This window comes from Pan troglodytes, chromosome 14 (assembly GCF_028858775.2).
Source record: "Pan troglodytes isolate AG18354 chromosome 14, NHGRI_mPanTro3-v2.0_pri, whole genome shotgun sequence".
Lineage (NCBI taxonomy): Eukaryota > Metazoa > Chordata > Mammalia > Primates > Hominidae > Pan > Pan troglodytes.
This window is the reverse complement of record NC_072412.2, coordinates 20,717,411-20,737,233: the sequence shown is the minus strand read 5'-3', so window position 1 is coordinate 20,737,233 and position 19,823 is coordinate 20,717,411. Positions and strand designations below refer to the sequence as shown.

The 19,823-nt window shown below is 37.8% G+C and overlaps 1 protein-coding gene and 1 non-coding gene across 2 annotated transcripts in view; both read left to right on the top strand.

Annotated features, from left to right (window-relative positions):
• Positions 1-19,823, top strand: part of MICU2 (mitochondrial calcium uptake 2) — a 111,572-nt gene that overhangs the window by 47,263 nt on the left and 44,486 nt on the right. Inside the window, exons 3-4 of the mRNA XM_001150674.7 lie at positions 17,362-17,393; positions 17,673-17,748. Of these exons, the coding sequence (XP_001150674.1) occupies positions 17,362-17,393; positions 17,673-17,748 (108 nt within the window). The remainder of the gene's footprint in view (positions 1-17,361; positions 17,394-17,672; positions 17,749-19,823) is intronic.
• LOC112205319 (U6 spliceosomal RNA) lies at positions 5,626-5,728 on the top strand. Its single transcript, XR_002939214.1, has one exon. It is a non-coding gene; the product is annotated as a U6 spliceosomal RNA (small nuclear RNA).

Sequence of the window (19,823 nt, the reverse complement as noted above, 5' to 3'; positions counted from 1 at the left end):
TTTTGTCACTGTTTAATAACTACTTGCAAATATCTTTCCCCTTTGTTGTTCTTGTCGGACTTAGCCTGCTGTCAACTTTGGGAGAAAATCATGTGATTGTGCAGATCGGAGCCACTAATTTTGATAGTCCTCACCTTCACCTAGAGTTTTCCAATCATTTTACACATGAATTAGCTTTCTCCTATTTCCTTTGTCAGCTCTTCTCAACTCTTGCTGCTTTTTTCAGACTTTTTATCACATCCTTTTTTCACATTTATAATATTATTTCACCTATTTTTAACTGAGCAAATTAAGGCCATAAGCTAGGGAGTTCTTCAGATCCCTCCCTTGCTGCCCGAGAACTTGCCTACATGCTTCCTGGCCTTTTAAACTGGAAGTAGTGCTCTTGCCCTGCTAAGGCTGATTCCTTCGCCCCCTTCTCTAGTTCCATCACTTTTTCTCTCCACTGTCTCATTCTTTAAAACTTCCAAATAGTCTCATGTCTTCGCTCTCCTGAAAACTCCGTAGACATTAGAGATGTAAATTTAAGAATCTTCAATATATACGTGCTATTTAAGGCTAAAATACTTGATGAGATCTCAAAAATGAGTTTGGGTAGAAAAGATAAGTCAAAGGACTGAGTGGTGAGTTATTCCAACATTTGGAGGTGAAGAGATAAGGAAAACCCAGAGAAGGAGCAGCTAAAAGGTAGGAAGAAAACCAGGAAAGCAGAGTGTTGTGAAATTTAAGTAAAGAAAGCATTTCAAGGAAGGAGTAATCAACTATGAAAAATGCTGTTGAGAAATCAGGTCAGATGAAGACTAAGAATTGACCATTAGATTTGGCAATATGAGGGTTATTGGTGACCTTTATAAGAACAGTTTTGATGCATTGGTGTCAACATGAAAGCCTGACTAGAGTGGGTTTAGGAAAAAATGGGGGGAAAAAAAAAGACTCCAGAGTGGCTTGCCATAAAGAGAAAGAGAGAGATGAAGCAGTAGATGGAGGTGGAAGTGCGATCAAGAGGATCTTTTAATATGTGTTGGTAGGTGAGACAGGAAAACTTGGCAGTGCAGGAAGAATGAAAAATTTCTAAAACACAGTCCTTGTGAAGACAAGAGGGAAAAGAGTTTGAGAGCACAGTGGAAGCTTGGATTAGGTAGGAGCACAGAGTTCCTTCATAATACCAGGAGAAAAGGCATGCACACCACATGACATCTAATGGAAGCTGGTCAAGTTGTTTATTACCTTTCTTTCTTTTTTTTCTCAGTGAATTGGGAAGCCAGGTTATCAGCTGAGAGTGAAGAGGGGGGGAAGGTATTGAGGTTTACAGAAATAGCCTTATAAAACAGTGAGAGAGTTGATGGATTGAGAAATACAATATGATTGCCAGTAACCTTACTAAAGTCCCCACTTGAAGTTATTAATTCTGAGGTTAAAATAAGTCTATTTATTTTCAAAGGGAATGCTTCCAGTTTTTGTCCATTCAGTATGATATTGGCTGTGGGTTTGTCATAGATAGCTATTATTATTTTGAGATACATCCCATCAATACCTAATTTATTGAGAGTTTTTAGCATGAAGCATTGTTGAATTTTGTCAAAGGCCTTTTCTGCATCGATTGAGATAATCATGTGGTTTTTGTCTTTGGTTCTGTTTATATGCTGGATTACATTTATTGATTTTCGTATGTTGAACCAGCCTTGCATCCCAGGGATGAAGCCCACTTGATCATGGTGGATAAGCTTTTTGATGTGTTGCTGTATTCGGTTTGCCAGTATTTTATTGAGGATTTTTGCATCAGTATTCATCAAGGATATTGGTCTAAAATTCTCTTTTTTTGTTGTGTCTCTGCCAGGCTTTGGTATCAGGATGATGCTGGCCTCATAAAATGAGTTAGGGAGGATTCCCTCTTTTTCTATTGATTGGAATAGTTTCAGAAGGAATGGTATCAGCTCCTCCTTGTACCTCTGGTAGAATTCAGCTGTGAATCCATCTGGTCCTGGACTTTTTTTGGTTGGTAAGATATTAATTATTGCCTCAATTTCAGAGCCTGTTATTGGTCTATTCAGAGATTCAACTTCTTCCTGGTTTAGTCTTGGGAGAGTATATGTGTCGAGGAATTTATCCATTTCTTCTAGATTTTCTAGTTTATTTGCGTAGAGGTGTTTATAGTATTCTCTGATGGTAGTTTGTATTTCTGTGGGGTCAGTGGTGATATCCCCTTTATCATTTTTTATTGCATCTATTTGATTCTTCTCTCTTCTTTATTAGTCTTGCTAGCAGTCTATCAATTTTCTTGATCTTTTCAAAAAACCAGCTCCTGGATTCATTGATTTTTTTGAAGGATTTTTTGTGTCTCTATTTCCTTCAGTTCTGCTCTGATCTCTTGCCTTCTGCTAGCTTTTGAATGTGTTTGCCCTTGCTTCTCTAGTTCTTTTAATTGTGATGTTAGGGTGTCAATTTTAGATCTTTCCTGCTTTCTCTTGTGGGCATTTTGTGCTATAAATTTCCCTCTACACACTGCTTTGAATGTGTCCCAGAGATTCTGGTATGTTGTATCTTTGTTCTCGTTGGTTTCAAAGAACATCTTTATTTCTGCCTTCATTTCGTTATGTACCCAGTAGTCATTCAGGAGCAGGTTGTTCAGTTTCCATGTAGTTGAGCAGTTTTGAGTGAGTTTCTTAATCCAGAGTTCTAGTTTGATTGCACTGTGATCTGAGAGACAGTTTGTTATAATTTCTGTCCTTTTACATTTGCTGAGGAGTGCTTTACTTCCAACTGTGTGGTCAATTTTGGAATAGATGTGGTGTGGTGCTGAAAAGAATGTATATTCTGTTTATTTGGGGTGGAGAGTTCTGTAGATGTCTATTAGGTCCGCTTGGTGCAGAGCTGAGTTCAGTTCCCGGATATCCTTATTAACTTTCTGTCTCGTTGATCTGTCTAATGTTGACAGTGGGGTGTTAAAGTCTCCCATTATTATTGTGTGGGAGTCTAAGTCTCTCTGTAGGTCACTAAGGACTTGCTTTATGAATCTGGGTGCTCCTGTATTGGGTGCATATATATTTAGGATAGTTAGTTCTTCTTGTTGAATTGATCCCTTTACCATTATGTAATGGCCTTCTGTGTCTCTTTTGATCTTTGTTGGTTTAAAGTCTGTTTTATCAGAGACTAGGATTGCAACCCCTGCCTTTTTTTGTTTTCCATTTGCTTGATAGATCTTCCTCCATCCCTTTATTTTGAGCCTATGTGTGTCTCTGCATGTGAGACGAGTTTCCTGAGTACAGCACACTGATGGGTCTTGACTCTATCCAATTTGTCAGTCTGTGCCTTTTAATTGGAGCATTTAGCCCATTTACATTTAAGGTTAGTATTGTTATGTGTGAATTTGATCCTGTCATTATGATGTTAGCTGGTTATTTTGCTCGTTAGTTGATGCAGTTTCTTCCTAGCCTTGATGGTCTTTACAATTTGGCATGTTTTTGCAGTGGCTGGTACTGGTTGTTCCTTTCCATGTTTAGTGCTTCCTTCAGGAGCTCTTTTAGGGCAGGTCTGGTGGGGATGCCCTCTCTCACCACTCCTATTCAACATAGTGTTGCAAGTTCTGGCCAGGGCAGTCAGGCAGGAGAAGGAAATAAAGGGCATTCAGTTAGGAAAAGAGGAAGTCAAATTGTCCCTGTTTGCAGATGACATGATTGTATATCTGGAAAACCCCATCGTCTCAGCCCAAAATCTCCTTAAGCTGATAAGCAACTTCAGCAAAGTCTCAGGATACAAAATCAATGTGCAAAAATCACAAGCATTCTTATACACCAGTAACAGACAGAGAGCCAAATCATGAGTGAACTCCCATTCACAATTGCTTCAAAGAGAATAAAATACCTAGGAATCCAACTTACAAGGGATGTGAAGGACCTCTTCAAGGAGAACTACAAACCACTGCTCCATGAAATAAAAGAGGATGCAAACAAATGGAAGAACATTCCATGCTCATGGGTAGGAAGAATCAATATCATGAAAATGGCCATACTGCCCCAGGTAATTTACAGATTCAACGCCATCCCCATCAAGCTACCAATGACTTTCTTCACAGAATTGGAAAAAACTACTTTAAAGTTCATATGGAACCGAAAAAGAGCCCGCATTGCCAAGTCAATCCTAAGCCAAAAGAACAAAGCTGGAGGCATCACGCTACCTGACTTCAAACTATACTTCAAGGCTACAGTAACCAAAACAGCATGGTACTCGTACCAAAACAGAGATATAGATCAATGGAACAGAACAGAGCCTTCGGAAATAATGCCGCATATCTACAACTATGTGATCTTTGACAAACCTGACAAAAACAAGCAATGGGGAAAAGATTCCCTATTTAATAAATGGTGCTGGGAAAACTGGCTAGCCATATGTAGAAAGCTGAAACTGGATCCCTTCCTTACACCTCATACAAAAATTAATTTAAGATGAATTAAAGATTTACATGTTAGACCTAAAACCATAAAAACCCTAGAAGAAAACCTAGGCAATACCATTCAGGACATAGGCATGGGCAAGGACTTCATGTCTAAAACACCAAAAGCAATGACAACAAAAGCCAAAATTGACAAATGGGATCTAATTAAACTCAAGAGCTTCTGCACAGCAAAAGAAACTACCATCAGAGTGAACAGGCAACCTACAGAATGGGAGAAAATTTTCGCAACCTACTCATCTGACAAAGGGCTAATATCCAGAATCTACAATGAACTCAAACAAATTTACAAGAAAAAAACAACCCCATCAAAAAGTGGGTGAAGGATATGAACAGACACTTCTCAAAAGAAGACATTTATGCAGCCAAAAAACACATGAAAAAATGCTAATCAAAACTGGCCATCAGAGAAATGCAAATCAAAACCACAATGAGATACCATCTCACACCAGTTAGAATGGCGATCATTAAAAAGTCAGGAAACAACAGGTGCTGGAGAGGATGTGGAGAAATAGGAACACTTTTACACTGTTGGTGGGACTGTAAACTAGTTCAAGCATTGTGGAAGTCAGTGTGGCGATTCCTCAGGGATCTAGAACTAGAAATACCATTTGACCCAGCCATCCCATTACTGGGTATATACCCAAAGGATTATAAATCATGCTGCTATAAAGACACATGCACACGTATGTTTACTGCGGCACTATTCGCAATAGCAAAGACTTGGAACCAAGCCAAATGTCCAACAAAGACTGGATTAAGAAAATGTGGCACATATACACCATGGAATACTATGCAGCCATAAAAAATGATGAGTTCATGTCCTTTGTAGAAACATGGATGAAGCTGGAAACCATCATTCTCAGCAAACTATCGCAAGGACAAAAAACCAAACACCGCATGTTCTCACTCATAGGTGGGAGTTGAACAGTGAGAACACGTGGACACAGGAAGGGGAACATCACACACCCGGGCCTGTTGTGGGGTGGGGGGAGGGGGGAGGGATAGCATTAGGAGATATACCTAATGCTAAATGACGAGTTAATGGGTGCAGTGCACCAACATGGCAAATGTATACATATGTAACTAACCTGCACATTGTGCACATGTACCCTAAAACTTAAAGTATAATAATAATTTAAAAATAAAATAATTTTTAAAAGAAGTCTATATGCTTGCTTTGGCAGCACGTATACTAAAATTGGAAAAATACAGAGAAGATTAGCATGGCCCCTATGCAAGGATAACACGTAAATTCGTGAAGCATTCCATTTATTTTTTTAAATGTATAAAAAATATATAAGTCTGTTTAGCATGATTGTGGTTCTTTTTCTCCACTGTGTTCAGCTGCAAAAGTGCTGGTATGGAATAGGCAGAGAGTTGGATCTAGGCAGTGTTGGAATTAGCCAAGAGCATATGACAAAGTGAAAGAGAAGCAAGGGAGTCAGTGTGTACACAAGGGAACAGGTCTGGTGGTTGACCATGGAAGCTGAGCCAGGTGGCATGTTAGGACATGAGCAGGTGAGAAATAGTGAAAAGGTCGTAGATTCAAAAGATTGTAGGGCCCATTGAGATCAAAGGATAGTTGGAGTCCCCACACATAAGTGAATAACAAAAGAATGGGCATTATTGTATAGTTGATAGTACAGGTCCTGGAATAGGACAGAAAGTGAGTTTGAATACTGGCTCCACCACTTAGTAGTATTGTGTCTGTGGGCAAAGTTATATAAGCTATTAGTCTAGGTTTCCTCATCAGTAAAACGGGAGTGCTAATAGTACCTACGTCAAAGCGTTGTTGTAAAGATTCAATAATACAAGTAAAGAGCAGAGTACCTGGCACATAGGAGGCTCTGAAACTGTCACTCTTACTAAGGAAAATGCAAAAATATTGGCAGTTATTATAATTGAATTCTTCAACTATGGGTGATTTTAGATTTTTAAATATTTTCTATATCTAGCTTTTAAACGTTTTATAATGAGCGTTATTCCCATAATTGGTAGACCCCTGCAAAAGTTTTTGTTTATTTTGCTTTGTTTTGTTTAAGAGATAGCGTCTTACTCTGTGGTCCAAGCTGGGGCGCAGTGGTGCGATCATAGCTCCCTGCAGCCTCAACCTCCTGGGTTCCAGCAATCCCCCTATCTCAGTCTCCGAAGTAGCTGGGACTACAGGCACATGCCGCTGTACTCAGCTAATTTTTTAATTTTTTGTAGAGAGAGAGGTTTTGCTTGGTTGCCCAGGCTGGTCTTGAACTCCTGGCTTCAAGTGATCCTCCCGTCTTGGCCTCCCAAAGCACTGGATTATAGGTGTGAGCCACCATACCTGGCAGTAAGTATTTTTAAGTGTAGCTCAGCATAAGTTGAAACTGCAAACCAAAAGTTAATAAATTTATGTAGCTTTGGAAAACAAAATGTCTGGAATGAGATGATAGAGTGGATTATGCCTTAAGTCTTTATTAAGTTAAAGCAAGCAGATATTTGTGGCTCCTGTGTGTGCAGCTAGACCTTACAATCATTGTTGGTAGTAATATTTAAGGGAAAACTAAAACAGTGCTAGCCCTACCCTTTAAAAGTATCTATTCTACCACCTGTTAGACCATGATTTTAGCTTAAGTTCCCTGAAGGTTTTTTTCATACTTCCACGAGCCTGAGGTCACAGCTTAAACCTCTGTTAACTTCTTAATAATTAGCCAAGTGTAAGCAAAAATGGGTCACAGAACAGATGCCACTATTAAAGTCCCACTTGAGGTTATTAATTATTATAAGGTTAAAGTAAGTCTGTTCAGCATACTTGTGGTTATATTTCTCCACCATGTTCAGTTGCACAGTTGCTGAACTGGGAAGAGAGAAATAAGGCCTTTAGAAAGACACCACAGGAATTTTGCCCTATGCTGGTTTTGACTGTTCCTTATACCAGTATATGGTATGCCCTTATTTAAACTTACAACATGAGATTTTTTTGCAAATAAATATGTAAATAATAAACAAATGAACAGCCAACCCAGACAGCCAAATTCAGATTAACCAGTTGATTACTCTGAAAGGGTTGTAATTAGGGTGACCACAGAATTTATTATGGTGCACGTGCCAGAGTTGCTCAGGTGACCCCATATCTTTGCGAATTTATCTTGGACTTTGAAATTCCACAAATGAATCTTAAATTTGAAAATTAATTGCAGTTGAACTGTGTAGTTCTTGTCTTTGCCACCATATACTGTAGCTTAATCTGATTTGGGGCTCATCTTCCTGCTCTGTAAAACTGAGTATCAATTATCTAAAGTGATAATAGAATTTCACAAACTTGCCTGACAGTAAATTTGCTTGGGGCCCTTGTTTAAAAACTCTCAAGCTTGTCAGCTGGGCACGCTAGCTCACGCCTGTAATCCCAGCACGTTGGGAGGCCAAGGCGGGCGGATCACAAGGTCAGGAGATCAAGACCATCCTGGCTAACACGGTGAAACCCCGTCTCTACTAAAAATGCAAAAAAAAAATGAGCCGGGTGTGGTGGCGGGCGCCTGTAGTCCCAGCTACTTGGGAGGCTGAGGCAGGAGAATGGTGTAACCCGGGAGGCAGAGCTTGCGGTGAACCAAGATTGTGCCACTGCACTCCAGCCTGGGTGACAGAAGGAGACTCCGTCCCAAAAAAAAAAAAAAAAAAACTCTCAAACTTGTCTTCTCTCCTCCCCCACCCTGGGAAGTTTTTATTCAGAAGATCTGAGATACGGCGATAGAATCCTTGTATAACCCTCCCACCTTCTATCTACTTCCCTCTCTTAGATTCCTGTATGCTTAGCAAGCACCCTCCGGGTGATTGTTTTGATCAAACAAGTTTGAGAAATATTTATAACCTATGTGAAGGTGTCTTGGGATGCCAGGTGTCAATTGTGGTAAAGGGTGGCTTATTGGAGTCAAACAGGACCTGGAGACAGTCCTCTTTCCACAGCTTCACTAGCCCCGTTGTAACCTTGGGTAAACTACCTGACCTGGCCTGTTTCCAGATCTATAAAATAATAGTGTCTACCATATAGTGTTGTTGGGATGATTAAATTAGAGAATGTGAGAAGACCTGTAGCTGCTATAGGTTAAAATTAATATTCTCAATTAAAGGTCTAAAATTTTAAAAGATTAAAGCCTTCTGTCCACAAAATCTGTGTTAAGATCTTAACCACACTCATCAGGTAAACATTAGCAGCTACATATTTTAGATTAAGAAATAACACTTTTTTGTAATAAAACCTATGTTCATGTTAGAAACTAAGACATTACAAAGTATAGAGCAGAAAATAAAGTCAACCAGATTGTCACCACCATTCAGAAACAACCAACATTAACACATTTCTTTTTACAAAGTTGAGACCATGCATTATGTGCTGTTTTTATACCCTAACTTTTTCTGTATAATGGATCATGAGTTATTTTCCTTGTCAACAAATATTTTTTCTAAAATACTGTTTGTGTGACTGCACAATACTATTTTATTAATATGCCATAATTTATTTAATTGGTTCCCTAGTGGTAGAACATTTGTCTATAATTTTTTCACTGTTATAAATAATGCTATAGTGAATATACTTTTTCTTGTATCTTTGACTCTTCTTCCTTGATGATCTTATCCACATCAGTGATTGACTTGTTCCCTGAACACTGATTTTCATACCTGTATCTCCAGATCAGACCTCTCACCTGACCACGAGACCCATAATATTCCTTGTTTCTTGAACATCTCTAAGAAGTACCAGAGCCATCTCAGGTAAACAACTCTATATGCACTGCAGATGCTCTACCCCCACCCCCACCCCCAAGTACACATGGACACCTGTGCCTACCCCATCCACAGTTCCTCTGTTAACCGCATCAGGGTCTGTCTTACTTGACATCATATTCCCAACCTAGCACAGTGCCTGGCACAGATGTTAGTCAAATAGATTCGTAAATACATCAATCAGTACAAACTCTTACATAATGAAATAATGAGTTATAATCCATACATTTCTTTACATTTTTATTTGATTTACCCTATGTTAACAGGTACTGTGTTAGGCCTTGGGGATATAATGGTGAATAAAACATACTATTATTACATTAATAGAATTCATGATATAGTGTAAGAGTTTCAGTAATAGACTAAAGTCTGAGAACATTTCAGCAGAGAGATCTATGAGGGCTGGAATAATCAGAGATTTCACAGAGGATATGTGAAGAATGGATAGAATTTCCCTAGGTAAAGCAGGAAAAGGGAGAATATGCCATATGAGGAGATAAATCATTAAGATGCTGTAGCATTTGCATTTTCAAAATTGAAAAGACTGTTTCTGGTCCCACATGCTCATCCAGAACCTTATCACTCCCCATCAAAAGTGGAGCCTTTGTCCCTCCCCTTGAACCTTTGTGGCTGCCTCAACTCATAGAGCATGTGCAGTAGAGACTTCTGAGACTAGGCAATAAAAGGCAGTAAGTACGTAAAGCCACTTGCTAATATTCTTAATGATGAAAGATTGAATGCTTTGCCCCTAAGATCAGAAACTAGGCAAGGCTGTCCGTTTTCACTGCTTGTCTTCAACATTGTACTGGATGGAAGGTCTAGCCAATGCAAAAAGGGAAGAAAAAGAAATGAGACCTACACATTTAAAAGAGAGAAATAAAGCTGTCTTTGTTTATGTACAGGATGATGACCTATGTAGAACATGCCGAAGAATCAATATTAAAGCTATTAGAACTAATAGTAAGTTTATCAGGGTCACAGGATTGAGCAGCACTATATAAAAATCAGTTGTATTTTTTTAAATTAGCAATCTCAGATGTATCATGCTGAGTTTCTGCAAGCCTCTAGCTATCCTTAACACCTTCCCCTACGCACTCTATCAAATTACCCAACCACCTAGCTACAGAGAAAATGGAAATCATTAGATAGGAGCCACCTCAGCCTCCTCTGCTAAAACTACTAGCCTTGGCACTTAGCTTCTCCTGCCTTCTCATCACAATAGAGGAGACTGGCAGGACCTGCCATCTGGTCCTAGAACATTGCAACACATACCCATCTCAGAACTTACACATAGCATGTGTGTAATGCTTTTAACCTCACTTTTCTAAGCTAATTCGTACACTTAAGATCTTAGCTTAAGCAGCTCATATTTGGAGAAGCTTTCCCTTACCTCTCCCTCCCCCACGTTATATAATCTCTTAGCTGCTGTATTTCCCCTTTAGGTCATGTTTAAACTAATTAAATAATTTGTTGTGTATAATGCTCTTATTATTTCACAATGCTTGAGGTTGCAAAAAAAAAAAAAAAAAGTCTTTTTATCCCTTCCAAAACAAATGTATTTGAAGACCATACTTTGGAAATTGGCAAGGAAGCCAGTTTTAGGCATTTTAGGGAATAACCATTTGTTTCCCTTTAGAAAAAATACAACCAGAGACTATCTTTGCATCCACTATTTAAATATTCCAGCAAACATAAACAAGCCATATACTTTGTTGAAGGAAAATAGCACCACTGAATTTGTCCTCTTTTTTTCTTCAGTTACCACTTAAAATGTTTTATTTATTGATTTTTTTTAACTGACCCATAATAATTGTACATACTTATGGGGTACATAGTGATGTTGCAATACATGTAGTATGTAGTGATCATATCAGGGTAATTAGTACGTGCATCTCAAACATTTATCATTTCTTCGTGTTGAGAACATTCAGTTTCCTCCTTCTAGATCTTTGAAACTAGGTGATGTATTATTGCTAATCGTAGTTATCTTACAGTGGTATATAGAACACTAGAACTTTGCCCTCCAGTCTTGCAGTAATTTTGTATCCTTTAACAAATCTCTTCCTATCCCTCTCTTCCTCCCACCCTTCCCAGCCTCTAGTATACTCTGTCCTACTTTCTACTTCTATGATATCAACCCTTTTTTTTTTTCAGATGGAGTTTTCGCTCTTGCTGGAGTGCAGTGGTGTGGTCTCGGCTCACAGCAACCTCTGCCTTCCAGGCTCAAGTGATTCTCCTGCCTCAGCCTCCAGAGTAGCTGGGATTACAGGCGCCCGCCACCACACCCATCAATTTTTGTATTTTTTAGTAGAGATGGAGTTTCACCACGTTGGTCAGGCTGGTCTCGAACTCCTAACCTCAGGTGATCTGTCCGCCTCAGCCTCCCAAAGTGCTGGGATTACAGGCGTGAGCCACTGCACCCGGCTGAGATAAACTTTTTTTTAGCTTCCACATATCAGTGAGAATATTGGGTGTTTAACTTTTGGTTCTTGGCTTGATTTCACTTAGCATAATGTCCTCCAGTTCCATCCATGTTGCTGTTAATGACTGGATTTCATTTTTTTAATGACTGAATAGTATTCCATTGTATGCATATACCACATTTTCATTATCTGTTCTTCATCTGTTGTTGGACACTTAGGTTGATTCCATGTCTTGGCTGTTGTGAATAGTGCTGCAGTAAACATGCTGGGGAGATGCAGATGCCTCTTTGATGTATTGCTTGTTTTTTCCTTTGGATGAATGCCCTGTAGTGGGGTTGCTGGATCATATGGTAATTCTATTTTTAGTTTTGTGAGGAACTTCATACTGTTGTCCATAGTAGTATATGTTCTAGTTTACATTCTCACCAACAGTGTATAAGAGTTCCTTTCCTGGCCGGTGCAGTGGCTCACAAGTGTAATCCTAGCACTTTGGGAGGCTGAGGTGGGAGGATTGCTTGAGTTCAGGAATTTGAAACCAGCCTGGACAACATAGCAAGACCTCATCTCTACTAAAAATCAAAAAATTAGCCAAGCCTGGTGGTGCATATCCATAGTCCCAGCTAGTTGGGAAGTTGAGCAAGAGGATTACTTGAGCCCAGGAAGTTGAGGACTCAGTGAGCTATGACCATGCCACTGCACTCTAGCCTGGGCAACAGAGCAAGACCCTGTCTCAAAAAAGAATTCCTTTTCTCTGCATCCTTGCAAGAGTTTATTTTTTGTCTTTTTGCTAATAGCCATCATAACTGGGATGAGATGATACCTCATTATAGTTTTGATTTGCATTTCCCTGATGATCAGTGGTGTTGAGTTGTTTTTTTTTTTTTTTTTTTTTTTTTTTTTCATGTGTTTATTGGTCATTTTGTATGTGTTCTTTTTTGAAGTGTCTATTCAGGCTCTTTGCCCATTTTTAATTGAATTTTTATTTTTTGCTGTTGATATTTTCTCCCATTCTGTAGGTTGTCTTTTTACCCTTGTTTGTTTCCTTTGCTGTACAGAAGCGTTTTACATCATCTCACTAATTTATTTTTTAAGTTTGGTGTCATCTCACTAATTTATTTTTTGCTTTTGTTTTCTGTGCTTTTGAGGTGTTATTCATAAAATCATTTCCCAAACCAATGTCCTGAAGTATTTCACCTGTTTTCTTAAAGTGGTTTTGTAGTTTGAGGTCTTACATTTAGGTCTTTGATCCATTTTGAGTTGATTTTTATATAAGGTGAGGGGGTTAGATCTGGTTTCATTCTTCTGCATGTGGACATCTAGTTTTCCCAGCACCATTTATTGAAGAGGGTGTTCTCTCCTCAACTTAGGTTCTTGGTACTTCTAACTAAAATCAATTGGCTGTAGATATATGGATGTATTTCTAGGTTCTCTGTTCTGTTGGTCTGTGTTTCTGTTTTTATGCCATACCATGCTGTTTTTTGGTTACTACAGCTTTGTAGTATATTTGGAAGTGTGGTAGTTTGATGCCTCCAGCTTTGTTCCTTTTGCTGAGGATTGTTGTGGCTGTTTAGGGTCTTTTGTGGTTCCATAGAAGTTTTAGGATTTTTTTTTCTACTTGCATGAAGAGTGTCATTGTTCTTTTGATAAGGATTACATTGGATGTATAGATCACTTTGGATAGTGTGGTCCTTTTAACAATATTAATTCTTCTGATCCACGAGCCGGGGATGTTTTTCCATTCGTCTGTATCCTCCTCGGTTTCTTTCGTCAGTGTTTTGTAGTTATTTTTGTGAAGGTTTTCACCTCCTCAGTTAAATTTATTCCCATTTGTTTTGTGTGTATGTGTTTTTGTACCTATTGCAAATGGATTGCTTCTTGATTTCTTAGTTCATTGCTTGCATATAGAAAATGCTACTGATTTTTCTATGTTGATTTTATATCTGCGACTTTACTGAATTCATTTATTCTAAGAGTTTTTTGGTAGAGTCTTTAGGTTTTTCTATGTATAAGATCATGTTGTCTGCAAATAGGAACAGTTTGACTTCTTCCTTTCCAATTTGGATGCCCTTTATTTTTCTTTCTCTTGCCTAATTGCTCTGACTAGGACTTCCAGTTCTATGTTGAATAAAAGGGGTGAGCATCCTTGTCTCATTTCAGTTCTTAGAAGAAAAGCTGAGAGCTTGTAGTATGATGTTAGCTGTAGCACTTACCACTTTTATTAGTGATATGAGGAAGGTTAGTTTTGCTAATGCATCATTTTCTGCCTTGGTTTCCATAATAGCTGTGACTGAATAAAAGCATGTATTAGAGTATAATCAGCTCTGTCTTAGGCTGATTCTAATATTGATGCCAAGTTGTCACATATATTTATGAAAAAGTTATGAAATAAAGGAAATGTGTCTATTGTCTAATTTTTATGTATTAGACTAGTAACCTCTACAAAATGAAATTAAGTTATGTAGTGCTGGTATTGTTTTTGTAATTATGATTATCAAATAACTTTATTTTGGCCAGGGGCAGATTTATTTGATCTATAAGAACACTTAATGTGTATCAATGCAGCTTTACTATTTTAAGTATTAAAAGGCCCACTTACCTATAACAGGATATGCTGTATCTGGATTTTACTTCATAAATCCTCTGTAAATAGTGAAAACCACATGGTGGAATCTCTAATATAGGTGGAATCCTTTTAAAACATTTTACTTCCTGAACCAAAATTCTGTCCTAGTGCTTCAAGATCTATGCCGTCTCCTGCAAAAACAAAAACCCCTAATGTGTTTTTCTTGTTTTCATATTCATACAATGAAACATTACAACCTCAATTCTAGATCTTTTTTCCTGTTTTTTGCCCCATTCTGTTATTTTCATACATAAGTGTGTGAATACATATCAAATAGCTGTGAAAATAATGAGACTGAATTTTTTATTTGTGTGAATGTGGAAATAGCCAAAGAAAGAGAGACAGGAGTGTCCCCCTACCCCACATTGAAAAAAACAAACTCAAACAAAAACAGAAGGAAAAATTAGATTATTTGCCAGATGGGTTTTATCCTTAAATAGAAAAATATTGCCCAGAAATACTTAGGTGTATTTAATATGCTCTTGCCTTGTTACTGCTGTAGGGAGAAAAAAGGTCATGGCTCCTGCTGTGCAGGTCAGACCATGGATCTCTTATTTTGCTGCTCAGCCATGAATAAGTAGTATAGAGTAAGCAACCTGGGTGAGACAACTGTCTACCAAGAAAACCCTGCCAGAGTGTTCTGGATTAGAAACACCACAACCTCTCATAATACTCAGGGAGAGGTGCATTAACTGAAGAGAAAGAGGAAGCAGGAGAGAATGGGTGTTCATTCCTAGTATCTTTGCCTTGTCTTTTTTTTTTAATCTAAAAATGAATTTTATGTAAGAGACTAGCTTCTAAACTTTTAATCAAAAAGTTAATTTCTTCATTATTTTCTAATTATTCCATTTGAATTAAAAAAATTTAAAAAGATGTTTTTACAACTTAAACTGCATTAAGTATCTGGTTTTCTCCTTTTTGATGATCAAATTTTTATATACATATCAAATAGAACTTGTAATCTACATTAAATACTGAAAAGCAGCAAAACTGCCTCTATAACCGTACCATGCATAATTATTCAGTTTTGTTAAGTGTCGAAAGGAGGCCGCAGGCTCTTTTTACTACTATCATGGAATTCAAAGAGTCTAACACCTGTTTTTGAAAAATCTATATGAGATATGAAAATAAATCCTTCAAGGCCCATATTGTTATCTAATTCCTCTTGCCAATTTGTTTTACATGTAAAGTGGGGATATAATAATTTATCCAAAAGACAGGGACCTGGATAAGAAGACATTGTGAAATCTTTTCTGATTTGTTTATTCAGTTACTCATTCAACAAATATTTAAATGTTTAGCACTGACCTACATAAAAGTAAGACAGGTATGAAATCTGCCTCCATAGATTTTATAATTTACTTTTTACCTGTAATTCTGGTGTTATATTATTCAATCAATTCATGACTTTATTGTGGTATTTCATTCACATAGTATTGAATTTTATTGGCTTAGCTGTTTGGCAGCCAGACTTCTAGCTGGAGGGAAGCAAACATTACCTTCTTTACTCACTCAGTTTCAAGTAGAAGGATTTTTTTTTGTAACAGATTTTTGAAAGACCAAAAAGGAATCTAGCCTTCAAACAGATAACACCCCTTAGAAATAATCTGATTTCTAAGAAACTCTTAGACACCATCCATTTTGCTACCTTAAATTCTTGATCCTCTTCTGCCTTCAAAATGTCAGTCATTGCTTTCTAGAATACTTTAAGTTGGATGTAAGGATTAATCCGCTTTTTAAAAACAGATAAGACTAATTTTAGTTGTCTAAAAATAAAAGGGTACGTGGTAATGACTATTTGTGGCGTAACTTTAGGACAAGCATAGAAATAATGATCAGTTTCTTTTTTAAGTTAATTGACTATGTAAAGATAAGTAAATACATGTATTACACAGTTTTTTGGAGTTCATTATCAGCATTATATGACTACGTATTATATACACATTCACTCACTTAGATTTGTCCAATAAATGGTAATTTTTATCTATTTGATTATCTGATACTATAACAACACCTAACAGTAGAATCTGGGGCTCTTTGTCTTTGGCTGGCACATAATAGTTTCTCCAATGAATAAAAATTATCCCAAAATAACAACACCTAAGCTTACAAACATAGTCATAGATGTTTCTAAAAAGTATGTAGTCATATTCACAAGTAATGTTTTGACTAATAATGTAAAAATAAAATCCTGACAGTTTACTAATACCAAATAATAGAATTTGCCCTTGTAGATTTATCGTCCAAATTAAACAACCCAAACTACAGAAAAGCCACATCTAAAAGCACTCTTTTTTAATGTGCCACCTGAATTTCTACAGACTGCGTAATTGTGCTGAAGGAACTTCATAGACAAGATAATTTTGAGAGCAATAAGTAAAGTTAGTGCTGTATATTGCTTATGTAAGAAACAAAATAAAACATTTTTCAGTTTTGTTCTGGATGTTTAAAATGATTTGAGGCTATCATCAGAATAAGTCCTAAAAAAAAGAAACAATGTAATAGCTTTAGAATTATGGTGGATATTAGGAAAATGATGTAGGCAGTAAAGAGGGTGGCTGAAAACCTGAAAGAACTTTAAATCTCTGTTATCCAGTAGGAAATTATTAAAAGTAACTACTTTAGAATGGATGGTTATGTTGGCTAGACTTTTACATTTGACTGGAGAGTTATAAGCCTAAGAGGACTTTCCAGAGTTCAAAAAAAGGAAGCTTTATAAATCATGAGTGTTTTTTTCTAAATCAATGAAAGTAAAAAGAGAGTGATTTTAATAATCATGTGAAGAAATTATGTTTGACAAGAATTAATAATATGATTCAGACAACTAGGATAAATCATAGATGGTTATATACAATTTCATATGTATGAAATAGGGTGAGTGAAATTGAAAATGGATCTTGTGAAAAACTGTAGTGTCTTTGTGTTTAGTCTTAGAATTCTCTGACTCATGATTATGGCTTAAGGATATTAGCTAAAATTACAAGGCTTTGCTTTTTAAATAAATATTTAGTTGTTTGTTTTGTCTTTTTAAATAATTTTCTTTCTTAGTGCAAGTTGAGTTTTACCAAAGAATATGGATACTAAATAATGTTTCTTATTTGTTGTAGGTAAAACTTCAGTCAAGAAGCTGACAAAAAAGGTAAGCAACATGTTGTGGGGGGCAGGGTTTGTTTTTGGTAAGATAGAAAATGAACTTTTGGCCGGGCACGGTGGCTCACGCCTGTAATCCCAGCACTTTGGGAGGCCAAGGTGGGCGGATCACGAGGTCAGGAGATCACCATCCTGGCTAACACAGTGAAACCCTGTCTCTACTAAAAATACAAAAAGAAATTAGCCGGCTATGGAGGTGGGCGTCTGTAGTCCCAGCTACAAAGAAAATGAACTTTTAGAAGTTTAATTTTAATATGTGTATTCAAAGGACATCGAGGATACACTGTCAGGGATCCAAACAGCTGGCTGTGGATCAACTTTTTTCAGAGACCTTGGCGATAAAGGTAATTTTGGTTTGTTGTTAAATTTCTAGTTATGTGTTTTATTTAACTGAAGTATTATTAAGGAATTAAGGTATGAGATTTGTACCATGTTATTTAATAGGTGTTTTTAAAACATAAAGTAAGTAGGAGGTAACTTTTTCAAAGTCTTTGAGCAATTACAGATAAATTATTAAAACATCAATGTTAATTAAAGCCTGGAGAGGGTATGAGGCAGAGTATCTAAAATAAAAGATGAGAAGCCTTCAAGGGCATCCAGAGGACCCACCACCACTTAGGGGAGTGGATGGAAAGAGGTCATGGCAGAGTAATCAGAGAGGTAGAGGAATGCCAGGAGAGTGTTATCACAGAAGCCAAGCAGAGAAAGTGTTAAAGAAAAAGGGAACTTATCAAATGTCAAAACCAAGTAAATGTAGGGAGTTGAGTGAGCTAAGGACTGAGAAGTATCCACTATATTTAGCAGCTGGAAGTGTTTGACATTTTAACAAGTACAGTGGTGCCTTGTTATCTATGGGGTATTGCTTCCAGGACCCCCCTTGGATACCAAAATCCAAGAATGCTCAAGATCCTGATATAAAATGGCATCATATTTGCGTATAACCTACAAACATCCTCCCATTTAGTTCAGATCATCTCTAGATTACTTTAATACCTAATACAATGTAAATGCTATGTATATAGTTGTTATATTCTGTAACTCTATTTATTTGTATTGGTGTGGGTTGTTTGGGGTTGTTTTTTTTTTTTTTGAGACAGGGTCTTGCTCTGTTGCTGGGTTGGAGTGCAGTGGCGCAGTCATAGCTCCCGGCAGCGTCAAACTCTGGGACTCAAGCAGTCCTCCTGCTGCAGCCTGCTGGGACTACAGGTGTGCACCACCATACATGGCTAATTTTTTTAAATTTTAGTATAGACGGGAGTCTCACTACATTGCTCAGGCTGGCCTCAAACTCCTGGGCTCAAGCAGTCCTCCTGACTTGGCCATTGAAAGTAATGGGATTACAGGCATGAGCCACCACACCAGACCTTTTTGTTTTTTAATATTTTTGATACATGGTTGGTTGAATGCATGGATGCGGAGGGCTGACTGTACAGGTCAGTGATAGGATGAGATCTAAAGCCAAGTTGCAGAGCACTGAGAAGTGAGGGCGGATATGAGAAAAGTAAACGCAGACCTCTTGAGAGACATGGTCATGAACAGAGGAGTTAGAGGGTAGTAGCTAAGGGTAGAGAAAAAAGGCCAAGAGAATATTGGTTTATTTTAGGTGGTGAGCATGTTTCTTCTTGATGAGAAGGAGAGGTAGACAATACAAAGGAAGTATGAATAGGACAAAATCCTGGAAAATAGGAAAGAAGGGATTGTCTTCAGAACAGGAGTGGAAGGATCAGCATTCCACAGGGAGGATGTCTTTCCCACTGTATCAGGAGAAAAGGGTGAACAAATGAGCATTTTATGCAGATATTTGCAAATTACTGGCAAGCAAATGAGGGAGGTGTTTTGGAGTAGCCTTGATTTTCTTTATAAAATAGGATTTAGGGTGAGGTGCGGTGGCTCACGCCTGTAATCCCAGCACTTTGGGAGGCCAGTGAGGCCGAGGCAGCCCAATCACCTGAGGTACAGAGTTTGAGACCAGCCTGGCCAACATGGGGAAACCCTGTCTCTACTAAAAACACAAAAAATTAGCCAGGCATGGTGGCGGGTGCCTGTAATCCCAGCTACTCAGGAGGCTGAGGCAGTAGAATCGCTTGAACCTGGGAGGCAGAGGTTGCAGTGAGCCGAGATCATGCCATTACACTCCAGCCTGGGCAACAAGAGTGAAACTCCGTCTCAAAAAAAAAAGAAAGAAAGAAAGAAAGAAAATGTTGGATATAGTAGGTCTGAGCTTTATGGAGAAAGAAGGTTTGAAGTAGCTTCTGGGATATGGAAAAAGAACTGATGAGAGAAACAGACTTCTGGGAATCTTTCAAGGACTAGAAGAGAACATAGATTATGAAAGAATGAGGCATTGATCAGTGTAGTTGTAGAATAGAATAGTTGGACAGTTAGGATTTGCTAGGCAGAAGAATGGAGGAAGTCACGG